The following is a 12,578-nucleotide window of genomic DNA, read 5'->3' on the forward strand; positions in this document are numbered from 1 at the left end:
TCTTCTCTCTCTCGGAGGACCTGAGCCCTAGGACCATGCCTCAGGACTACCTGACATGATGACTCCTTGCTGTCTCCAGTCCACCTGGCCGTGCTGCTGCTGCTCCAGTTTCAACTGTTCTGCCTTATTATTATTGGACCATGCTGGTGGTCATTTATGAACATTTGAACAGCTTGGCCATGTTCTGTTATAATCTCCACCCAGCACAGCCAGAAGAGGACTGGCCACTCCACATAGCCTGGTTCCTCTCTAGGTTTCTTCCTAGGTTTTGGCCTTTCTAGGGAGTTTTTCCTAGCCATCATGCTTCTACACCTGCATTGCTTGCTGTTTGGGGTTTTAGGCTGGGTTTTTGTCAGCACGTTGAGATATCAGCTGATGTACGAAGGGCTATATAAATACATTTGATTTGATACTAGGCAGGTAGCCTAGTGGTTAGAGTGTTGGGCCAGTAACCAAAATGTTGCTTGATCGAATCCCTGAGCTGACAAGGTAAACATATGTCATTTTGCCCCTGAACAAGGCAGTTAACCCACTGTTCTCCAGTAGGCTGTCATTGTAAATACGAGTTTGTGCTCAACTGCCTCGCCTAGTAAAAAAAAAGGTTTTGAATGTAAAAAAAGGTTTCAGGTGAGATTATTGAATTACTTTAGATCTCCTTTTTAAAAACCATGTGCCTTTCTTTCACGTTCATCACACTGTGACCCACACTTAAATTCACCGACCATTGGGCTGACTCGTAATGAGCCCTGGCGTGCAAAGCAGGTCCTAGAGAAATGGGAGTGATATGGAAGGAGATATATCCTGGAGATATGGCGCCATCTGCAGTTCATATAGCCGAGCTACAGTTTTATCACTAAACCAGAAGATGGTGCTGAAAATACAACTGACAAGATAGAGACCAAATGGTTTCAGAGCCAATAGTACCAAGTTTAATGGTAGTTTGGATAATCAGGAATAAAATAATTTTAGAAAACAAGCAGCTGTACACACAAATGAACCTCACAGACAATAAATACAATCAATCAGCATAGCTTCCCACAGTAGCCGACGGGGAAATTCGACATGGCTATACAACTAGACAGAACAGAGAGAAAGAAAACGAGCTACAATTCTGAATAGGCCTACGTGCATCTGATCACTACAAAACCAGGAAGGGTATCTTGAGACAAAAGCAAAATAGAGTACACTCAAAGGTTTGACCACAGAATAGTCTAAAAGCATCTATTTAAAAAGACTTAGCTGACTACGGTTTTACTTTCACTTTAATAGACAGTAAGTGACAAACGCAACTGAATAGTATGAGGTTTGAAAGCATGATCCGAATAAAAACAGCCCACTATGTTGCAAAGCTCTACAGTATATTAAGCCCAGACAGATGTAATGATAGTGGTTTGGTCATCTTATTTTGTTTTAGAAATACTCAACGGAAGTTTTTAATATTTGACCACCAAAACAAACAGGGCATATTATCTAAACTAAAAAGTCTGGAAGGGGGAGGTCCTGCAGTTGGTCTGGTTTAAAGGTCAACATCCCTGCTGGGTTGCTCATCCATCTCCATCGCATTTAGCTATAGCAAATCATTCTCTGTGCAATTATACCAATATTAGAAAGGCTGAGAGGATAGAACCCAAGCACCATACCTCCAGCGAACCCTTAAAGCAAGCCACTCGCCCTCGCTGGATAATGTGTGCACCAAGGCCTTTAAACTACACTAGAAGAATCTAGAACCGAAACACCTCAAAACACATCAAACAGTGAAATCAAATGTGAAATCAATAGGATTATGATGGAGAATCTGGTCTATTACAGTCACGTGATGAAGCATTTACTGCAGTTTTGAATGGGTCTTCTGGGTCTTCTGGGGTTGTTGTTGTTGTTTTCATAACATCTCAGGATCGAAATGAAGAATGTAAAACCTTGTTTTACAGTGTTTTGCTTGCTGCTTACGAGGTCCAGCGCCACCAGGCCACCTTCATCCTGTCCCAGACTGCACCTACAGAGTCAAAAGCTGGGCGGACGTCCAGGATGGAGAACTCATAGGTGTCCTTGTTGATCTCTCCGTCGTAGTAGTCGATCACGTAGCGGACTTCCTTCCCACAGCGGTCCACGATCCAGTCATGACGGTCAAACGGCAATTCATATCTGTAGAAAAACACATTTACGGAAATACATTATACTGTGGAAGGAACTGTGTAAGCATATCAAGCCACTTCCACTTTCAAATGAGCATATCATGTTAAGGCTTCAATTCAGAATGTACTCTGTACAAATAACTTCTTGCACAAACATTTTAAAGTAAAAAAACAAAAAAAAACTCCTCACCCCATCCAGTGACGCATTCGAGCCCTTGGGGAGAACTCCTTAGCTTTGCCACCAAACCGTTTCAGGGATGGACCGCATGGACATTCCCTAACAAGTAACATGTCAGTGGGGAACAGGTCCATTTTTTCCATTTATTTCCCAATTTAAATAAACAAACATTTTTGAAACAAAGTAAAAGAGGTGCTTCTGGATCTGGGGGCCAGAGACAGGTTATTGATGCGTCAGTCTGAAAGGACTCGAAAATTATGTAATCCATGATTAGCTTAAGTATTAACTATGACCAACTATGAACAACTAAATCCATGATTAACTAAAGCACTTGATATAGTGGCTCTGAAACTGTTTCGTATTTTTTCTACTCACCCAGCATGGAGGGCCTCCCACTTAAGAATCTCCTGCCATGCTTGCTCATTGTTGGTGTTGTGGATCTTTATGATGTTGGACATGTCCTGCTGACCCAGTTCATCTTCCTTCCAGCGCCACCTGGTGATGAAGAGGTTAACACGGCTGGTGAGAAATGGAACCTTTCTGCTGTTTTAAAGCTGCAATATGTAATTATTGGGTGACCCAACTTAATTGACATAGAAATATGAGTTTTAGATATGTCATTCTCATTGAAAGCAAGTCTAAGAAGCAGTATATCTGTCCTATGTGCGCCATTTCTTTGTTTTACGCTCAGGTTTAGTTTTTGCGCCTTATGCTTTCGGTTTTGTACACCAGCTTCAAAAAGCTGAAAATACAATCATTTAGGTTATGGAATGGATATTTCACAGCAGTTTAGATGGTAAAATGATTCTCTACACTATATAAACTGAAATTAGGCAAACTATTAGAATTTTAGCAGCCAGGAAGTGAAATGGCGGATTTCTGCATAGTGCATCTTTAAAGGACAGAAGTGCTGAGTGATTAACTTAAATTGCAGTTATTTTTCCGTTTTTAAACTCATAATTTATTTTCTGTGAGCTCAATGCGCACAAAGCAGTTTCTCTAGAGATAAATCAGACCAGTCTGAACTGTGCGATGTAGTAGGGAGTTGTAGTTTCCAACAGGCCAATATTAGACATAGTTTAATGCATAAAATGTGACAATTAACTAAAATATATATATATATTTTTTTACCTTCATTTAACTAGGCAAGTCAGTTAAGAACAAATTCTTATTTTCAATGACGGCCTAGGAACAGTGGGTTAACTGCCTGTTCAGGGGCAGAACGACAGATTTGTACCTTGTAAGCTCAGGGATTTGAACTAGTCCAATGAGCATAATACACTGCGCATCTACTTGTCTGGTCTGTTTATTTTACGCCTGCTATGGAAGAGAGAAGCATGTGCAATGGTGAGGTGATATAGAGAGAAGCTGTTGCTTCGCGAGGTGATATAGAGAGCAGCTGTTGCTTCGAGAGGTATCTCTACCTGAAAATACAAAATCTAAGTGATTTATAGTTGGTTTTCAGCAGTCATAAAAGTATGCCTTATTTAGGTTGAACTACAAAAATAGTGATTTTGTCAGACAGCAGCTCTATAGAGATGAGATGATGACTTGGAATTGAATAACAGTCAAATGCAAGACACTTTAATAAATATTTTGGTTGTGTGAAGTAATGTGAATAAATGGTTAATAAGTTATGGGCAGTTATAAGCAGTAATGGGCAGTCACTACCACCATGTGACTTTTAAAAATGGTTTTATTCTGTGTTACAGTATTCAACCCACAATGCATTTAATGTTAAAAAATAATCGAAACCCGTGAAAATGTGCATTAGGTCGAACCAAAATGACTGTAAAAAGCACTAAATGCTCAGCACTAAAGGACAATGCAGTACAGTGTCGTCTCCTGCTTCTGGAAAGCAGTGTTATGTATAACGAGTATTTGCATGTCTACTAAATAAGACAAAATAAAAAGTCAGACCAAAACACCTCACAATTACAATGTGTTCGCAGAGAGTCAAGACACAGCACTTCAATAGCCCAGCCTATATTTTACAGCTTACTATTCCAACATTTTCAGGAAACAACATCTGCTCAATTGTATCCTTTGTAAAACTACATTTTTGTAGCAAAAGTTAGGGTATCCTTACCCCTTTCTGAGCATGGCGTTCCAGAACATCTGTTCCGAGGGGTAGACCCAGTTCTTGCCTGTTCCAGCCCGCGGGATCTTAGACTCCTCTCGGTTCACTGGTAGAAGGAAGGGCTGGTCTGGGGCAGGGACCTGGTTGGGTGGAGGCATCTGGACAGAACAGGATGATAATAACATTAGCCAACATGTTTAACCTTGGTCTGTTTATCAACTTTTATAAAGTGACTTTTCCATTCACTACTCTAGTTGAGCACCTATCAACCAACCAAATCAGCTGAAATCACGGTGAGAAAAAAACCATAAACATGATCTACAGCAGCCATACTGCCCCAGAACGGGGTGACTGCAGGTCCCGACTAAAAAATGTAAATCAACTCAGTCGGGCTTTCAACTTACTGCTGGTGAGAGTTGTAATAGTAGCACACAGAATGTGCAATTTCCAAATTTGGTAGTAAATGGCAGTTTTCCTCTTAGAGAGCTACACTTCAAAAGTATGTAGACAACACTTCAAATTAGTGGATTTGGCTATTTCAGCCACACCCGGTGCTGACAGGTAGAGAATGGCCTATACTGAAGAACTCAGTGAGTTTTAACATGGCACTGTCATAGGATACCATTTTTCCAACAAGCCAGTTCGTCAAATTTTTGCCCTGGTCAACTAACTGTAAGTGCTGTTTCTGTGAAGTGGAAACGTCTAGGAGCAACAGCGGCTCAGCCGCGAAGTGGTATGCCACACAAGCTCACAAAACGGGACCGCCAAGTGCTGAAGTGCGTAGTGCATAAAAATGGTCTGTCCTCAGTTGCAACACTCACTACCGAGTTCCAAACTGCCCCTGGAAGCAACGTCAGCACAACAACTTCGTTGGGAGAGTCAATGCAATTTGTTGGCTGGTGTGGTGTAAAGATCGCCGCCATTGGCCTCTGGAGCAGTGGAAACGCATTCTCTGGAGTTATGAATCACACTTCACCATCTGGCAGTCCAAAAGACAAATCTGGGTTTAGTGAATGCCAGAAGAACGACGCTACCAGCCCAAAAGCACGGTGTTAACTGTAAGGTTTGGTGGAGGAGGAATAATGGTCTGTGGCTGTTTTTCATGGTTCAGTCTAGGCCCCTTAGTTCCAGTGAAGGAAAATCTTAACACTACAGCATATAATGACGATTCTGTGCTTCCAACTTTGTGGCAACAGTTGGGGAAGGCTCTTTCTTGTTTCAGCACGACAATGCCCCCGTGCACAAAGCGAGGTCCATACAGAAATGGTTTGTCGAGATCGGTCTGAAAGAACTTGACTCCCTGCACAGAGCCCTGACCTCAACCCCATCAAACACCTTTGGGATGAATTGGAAACCCGACTGCGAGCCAGGTGTAATTGCCCAAATCAGTGCCCGACCTCATTAATGCACTTATAGCTGAATGGAAGCAAGTCCATAACATGGAACATGTACACCCATTATCATCATACTGACCATGTTAGTGGGGTCAATGTCAGTCTGGCCTTGTCCAGCTGCTGCTGCCTTCATAGGACAAGCCACAAACTCATAGGCCCGGTCCTGGTGCACTGGCCCTGCTGCAGCAGCAAGCTTCTCTTCTGTAGGGGCAGCAGCAGTAGCCTGGTGCATGGGGCACTCTGATGGAGGGGCAACTGCTGAGGGCATTTATGGCAAAACAAAAGTTAGAACACAGATCCAGGGAATAGGAGTTGTTCCTTGTCAAGTGGGTCACACAGTCAGGAATAACTCCTTCCCCAAAGTGAAAAGCTCCACGTGATAGATACATCCTCAGAGAGGGAAATTGTTACCACAACCTGTCAGACACAACAAAGATCAACCAACACAATCAATCACTACACAGATTACAAATTGTACACTATATACTTTGGAGAAGCTTTATCTTTTGAAGGTTTTGGCATTCAGGTCCAAAAAAAGTCACCTCTGAGCACTTCTACATTGGGCAAATATATATGGAAAGTTTCAATCAAATCAAAAGAGGTGCTATGAAAAAGTGTATGATTTAAAATGGATTTACCCTACTAACAATAGTACATGGTAAGCAAAGCTCAGGAAAAAGTCAAGAAAACGCGATATAGACCGGCAAGCTATCGGTCCTGGTGATGAAACAGAGATGGAGCCTACCTTTGACTGGTTCCTGTGCCTGATGCATAGGACAGCCCTGTGGTGGGGCCACGCCGCCAACAAACGCAGGAGTGGGAGAGGCCATCATAGATTCGGCCTTGACTGTGGGTGGAGCAGGACTGGACATAGTGGCACCCATTTCTGAACTGACCTGTCCTTGTCCAGAAAGATGGGCTAGAGGACAAAAGTGGTCAGACGTTTAGTTAGCTAGCTGAATCAGTCTAGTCAGCCAAAATATTACTTAGCTTCTTGATAGTACAGTAGTTTACTAGCAGCTATTTTTCTGTCTCATAAATGATATCTAGTCTGGAGAAAGGATCTAACTAGCTATGCCAGCAAATGCAGTATTGTCGCTAGCTAGAAAAAGCCGAACTTGTTACAAAACAGTGTAATTCAGTTACATACCTATAAGCTAGCATTAGCTGCTAGCTAGCACTTCTTCAATTATGTGTTAAGAAATAGATGTAACGTTACTGAAAACAAAGCGTATCACACCATCGGATATGTCATCACTGTATAGTTTACCAATCTGATCAACATAAAGAGTTATAAGAACAATTTCTAACATCAAATCACCTACCTGGGTCCTTGAAATCACTGGCGCTGTATCACCAATGTCAACGTGCGGATACGTTTCCCACAATGCAATGTACTTGGCACATTGATTGTTCAATCGGTTGCTGTGTTGCTCCGCAGTTGTGAAACAGTACGTCTTCTTCGGTGAGGTTTAACGGCGTTTGGCATCCAATAAATATTACATTACTGCCACCTACTAGACTGGAGTACAACTCCCTTATACGTTTTAAACGTTGCTTGAATTATTATCATTATTTTTTAAATACCCTACAATCAATCACAAAAAAAAAGAAAAACAGATTAACACCACCCTACTCCACTATTTAAATCTATTTAGTCCTACCTCAGGCCAACAACCTGAAAGGATGGGACACCACCACTTAACACACCCTGTACCTCTTCTGATGTCAAGTTTTGAACACCCAAATACCTCTCTGCACCTGCCACCACAACGTCAATTTTTCGCGACTTACGTTCCATCCTTGCAGTAGAGTTGATAACCAATGCTAAAAATGCAAATAAATATATATCTGTTGTTGGCCTATCCCTCTGTACTGGTACAGATCTACTACTCACGCCACTCCTCTCAGGATACCTCCCCTTTGACCCATCTTCCTCTAATTTCTTCACTGCATCAGCATATTCTGCACTACTCTGACCCTGGAAACCTCAACGTGCCTCTAACGCAAAGGACATTTCTGATTCCCTGCCCCATGGGCACCCCGACAATTAACACATACCACTACTTTCCTCAATGCTACACATTCCTTTGTCTCATGCCCTTCTGCACACTTCCCACATCAAGGAACCTCCCTCCTACACACTGCTGCTACATGCCTATAAACTTGACACCTGTAACAACGTAATGTATTCGGCACAAAAGCTCATTAAAACTCGTTTTTTTTAACCACTTCACAAATTTATTGTTAACAAACTATAGTTTTGGTAAGTCAGTTAGGACATCTACTTTGTGCATGACACAAGTGATTTTTCCAACAATTGTTTACAGACAGATTATTTCACTTATCACAATTCCAGTGGGTCAGATGTTTACATACACTAAGTTGACTGTGCCTTTAAACTCTTGGACAATTCCGGAAAATTATGTCATGGCATTAGAAGCTTCTGATAGGCTGATTGAGATCATTTGAGTCAATTGGAGGTGTACCTGTGGATGTATTTCAAGGCCTTCCTTTAAACTCAGTGCCCCTTTGCTTGACATCACGGGAAATCAAAAGAAATCAGCCAAGACCTCCACAATTGTAGACCTCCACAAGTCTGGTTCATTCTTGGGAGCAATTTCTAAACGCCTGAAGGTATCACGTTCTTCTGTACAAACAATAGTACGCAAGTATTAACACCATGGACCCACGCAGCCATCATACCGCTCAGGAAGGAGACACGTTCTGTGTCCTTGAGATGATCGTACTTTAGTGCGAAAAATGCAGATCAATCCCAGAACAACAGCAGAGGACCTTGTGAAGATGCTGGAGGAAATGGGTACACAGTATATATATCCACAGTAAAACGAGTCCTATATGGACATAACCTGAAAGGCTGCCCAGCAAGGAAGAAGCAACTGCTCCAAAACCGCCATAAAAAAGCCAGACTACGGTTTGCAACTGCACATGGGGACAAAGATCATACTTTTTGGAGAAATGTCCTCTGGTCTGATGAAACAATAATAGAACTGTTTGGCCATAATGACTGTCGTTCTGGTGACCAGCGAGCAGAGATAAGGCGGGACTTTACCTAGCAGGGTCTTGTAGATGACCTGGAGCCAGAGGGTTGGCGACGAGTTTGAAACGAGAGCGTACAGGTCGCAGTGGTGGGTAGTATATGGGGCTTTGGTGACAAAACGGATGGCACTGTGATAGATTGCATCCAATTTGTTGAGTAGGGTGTTGGAGGCTATTTTGTAAATTACATCGCCGAAGTCGAGGATCGGTAAGGTGGTCAGTTTTACGAGGGTATGTTTGGCAGCATGAGTGAAGGATGCTTTGTTGCGAAATAGGAAGCCAATTCTAGATTTAACTTTGGATTGGAGATGTTTTATGTGAGTCTGGAAGGAGAGTTTACATTCTAACCAGACACCTAGGTATTTGTAGTTGTCCACATATTCTAAGTCAGAACCGTCCAGAGTAGTGATGCAGGACGGGCGGACAGGTGCAGGCAGCGATCGGTTGAAGAGCATACCATTTAGTTTGACTTGTATTTAAGAGCAGTTGGAGGCCACGGAAGGAGAGTTGTATGGCGTTGAACTCGTCTGGAGGGTTGTTAACACAGTGTCCAAAGAAGGGCCAGAAGTATACAGAATGGTGTCGTCTGCTTAGAGGTGGATCAGAGACTCACCAGCAGCAAGAGCGACAACATTGATATATACAGAGAAGAGAGTCGGCCCAAGAATTAAACCCTGTGGCATCCCCATAGAGACTGCCAGAGGCCCGGACAACAGGCCCTCAGATTTGACACACTGAACTCTGTCGGAGAAGTAGTTGGTGAACCAGGCGAGGCAATCATTTGAGAAACCAAGGCTGTTTTTTCTGCCGATGAGGATGTGGTGATTGACAGAGTTGAAAGCCTTGGTCAGGTCAATGAATACGGCTGCACAGTATTGTTTCTTATCGATGGTGGTTAAGATATCATTTAGGACCTTGAGCGTGGCTGAGGTGCACCGATGACCAGCTATGAAACCAGATTGCATAGCGGAGAAGGTACGGTGGGATTCAAAATGGTCGGTGATCTGTTTGTTAACTTGGCTTTCGAAGACCTTAGAAAGGCAGGGTAGGATAGATATAGGTCTGTAGCAGTTTGGGTCAAGAGTGTCCCCCCCCTTTGAAGAGGGGGATGACCGCAGCTGCTTTCCAATCTTTGGGAATCTCAGACGACACGAAAGAGAGGTTGAACAGGCTAGGGATAGGGGTTGCAACAATTTCGGCAGATTATTTTAGAAAGCAAGGGTCCAGATTGTCTAACCTGGCTGATTTGTGGGGGTCCAGATATTGCAGTTCTTTCAGAAAATCAGCTGACTGGATTTGGGAGAAGGAGAAATGGGGAAGGCTTGGGCGAGTTGCTTGTGGGAGGGGTGCAGTGCTGTTGACCGGGGTAGGGGTGGACAGGTGGAAAGCATGGCCAGCCGTAGAAAAATGCTTATTGAAATGTTCAATTATAGTGGATTTATCAGTGGTGACAGAGTTTCCTATCCCCAGTGCAGTGGGCAGCTGGGAGGAGGTGCTCTTATTCTCCATGGACTTTACAATGTCCCAGAACTTTTGAGTTTGTGTTGTTACTTAAGACATTGGCTTGATTCTAGGTTGTGCCTAATTAAGGATGAATTTTCCGCTTCTCATTGAGTTCACAAACCCCAAACCCGTTCTGGTCTGCTTCACAAGCGTGCGTTCCTAGAAGTCATGCAATGTTGGGCCTCTGGGTTTAGAAAAGTTTTGGCAATAGCCTCATATGTTCATTTGTAATATTTTATGTCCCAAATCCCCTTCATAAAGTAGGACACACAAACAGACAGTAAGCAAACAATTTAATTCTGAATATTTATTGACACTTAAAATGCTGCATATTGCTTTACTCAGGCAAATGGCATCAGGTGTGTAAAATTAAGAACAACAAGTGTGAATTCAATGTTTTTGCCAACATGTAAACGTTCCCTTTCCACAAACTGGTCAGGGGTGCTGCTGAGTGTTTTCTAGGATATTTCTCTCTTTGGGTGAACATTGGACCCCATATCTTCATTACATTTGGAACATTGTAATAAAAACAAAAACATTCAAATCATAAAAAGCAACCCATATCTTCCCAGATTTGACATGTATTGTCAAAGACCAACAACAAAAGTAAACAGCCATCACCCAAACATTGTTTTGAACAATCCAGGGCCCAGTTCACTGAATCATCTCTGTACGATGTATTTCCCCATCTTTCATTCAGTAAAAACTTGCAAAACGAGAAAAGTAGTATTTTGAAAGCCTATCTTGTACAATCCCCAGTGGTGTGTACCTTCTATTGTTTTTTTAAACTAATAAACATGACCATTACTTGAAGAAATACACCATTACAAGGAAATGCGAGACGTAATGTATTCATGTTTATTTGCACTGCCCAAATTGCAACTGTGCTGATTATTATCAAGTATAATTTCCCTAATTGGATATTTCTGTGCTGGGTGTTAGCCACAGTTGTTTCACATGTTCACAATCATCATCGCTGGATAACATCATGAAGAACAAGTACAGAAGAATACTAATGGGGTTTAGACATCATGTACATGGATTTCAAAACAAGAAACAAAATATAGCTTGCAATAAAATTGCTATTTGTTTACAGTGATCTCCATGCAATACCACATGCATTTATAGAGGGTGTGTGAAGAGAGGAACATGATCATGCATGAGCATACCACCACAGCCATAGATGGACTGTATGGCCACAACACACAGTACTGAGGGCTGACGGTCTCATTGTGACTATATACCAAAACTCTACCATAGCTTCCTTTCCATAATCCCTCTCTCCGTAACCATATCCCCCCCCCCCCCATCCTTTCAGATCAGTGAACATCGAGGAGAGTTGATAAGGAGAGGAGACGACAGTAGAACATGGTCAGGGTTTGTGCAGCTTAGTTCAACGGAAATGTATAGCGCTTCAGTTAACACTGCTCTATACTGGCACACGTTTCACTGAGAAATAGTTGATTACTGTACATTCATTGCCATAATCCACCCCACACAATTGTGTATAATTATGCGATCCTTTATCAGAATGAACATGTGTTGAAATTACATTGAGGCGGGCTTATCAAAACAAACACTGTAGAAAGAACATCTTTTGGACATTCCATTGGAAAAGCGGTAACAAAACTGTGCAATTCAAATCGGATTTTAAAAAGGCAACCATCACAAAAGAAGACTGGAGAGCATGACAAGGCCAAAGATGATGACTTGAGTTCCCTATTTTGTTTCACAGACCATTAAAAACATGTTTATTTGTGTCCACCATATAAATGAAAGTACAGTCAAAATTCAAGTGCACAAGTTTTTGAAAAGTCAACTTTTCATTTGGATGAGGACAATGCTAGTAGTTCCTTATCCTCACAAACATTTGTCATCATTCTACTTTGTGTTAAATAGTCCTTCAGTCAGTAAAATACTAATGTAGTACGACACACCCTCTTTTCCAAAGACTGTACACGTACGTCGTGTGTGTGTGTGTGTGTACTATACTCAACTGCTCAGTGAGAAAGCAGGTATATAACATTTTTTATAAATGCATGTCACTGTATCATGAAAGCTTTTCCTCATAAATGTACATCGTGAATACCTCTGTCATTCATCTCCTTAAATAATATATGTAGGTACAAACATTGACGTGCTGCCCCAGTATATAACTGGCAAAAAATAAATAACATTTGATACAGTTCAGAAGAAGTTCCTTACCCCAAGATCCTAGAACAAGGGACATA

General features: G+C 42.0%; 1 protein-coding gene across 2 annotated transcripts; it reads right to left on the reverse strand.

Annotated features, from left to right (window-relative positions):
- Positions 1–903: 903 nt before the first annotated feature.
- On the reverse strand, positions 904–7,249 carry LOC123990208 (holocytochrome c-type synthase-like). Of its 2 annotated transcripts, none has more exons than XM_046290782.1 (7): positions 7,110–7,249; positions 6,530–6,703; positions 5,864–6,039; positions 4,400–4,548; positions 2,686–2,805; positions 2,323–2,409; positions 904–2,142 (listed from the first exon to the last, which is right to left on the reverse strand). In XM_046290782.1, the coding sequence occupies exons 2-7, from the start codon at positions 6,666–6,668 to the stop codon at positions 1,944–1,946; spliced, it is 870 nt and encodes a 289-aa protein (XP_046146738.1). In that variant the 5' UTR covers positions 6,669–6,703; positions 7,110–7,249; the 3' UTR covers positions 904–1,943. The 2 variants fall into 2 exon arrangements, with proteins under 2 accessions (XP_046146738.1, XP_046146737.1); XM_046290781.1 differs by having other exon boundaries at positions 5,864–6,042.
- Between the last annotated feature and the right edge of the window lie 5,329 nt (positions 7,250–12,578).

Source organism: Oncorhynchus gorbuscha, linkage group LG12 (genome assembly GCF_021184085.1).
Source record: "Oncorhynchus gorbuscha isolate QuinsamMale2020 ecotype Even-year linkage group LG12, OgorEven_v1.0, whole genome shotgun sequence".
Classification (NCBI taxonomy): Eukaryota; Metazoa; Chordata; class Actinopteri; order Salmoniformes; family Salmonidae; genus Oncorhynchus; species Oncorhynchus gorbuscha.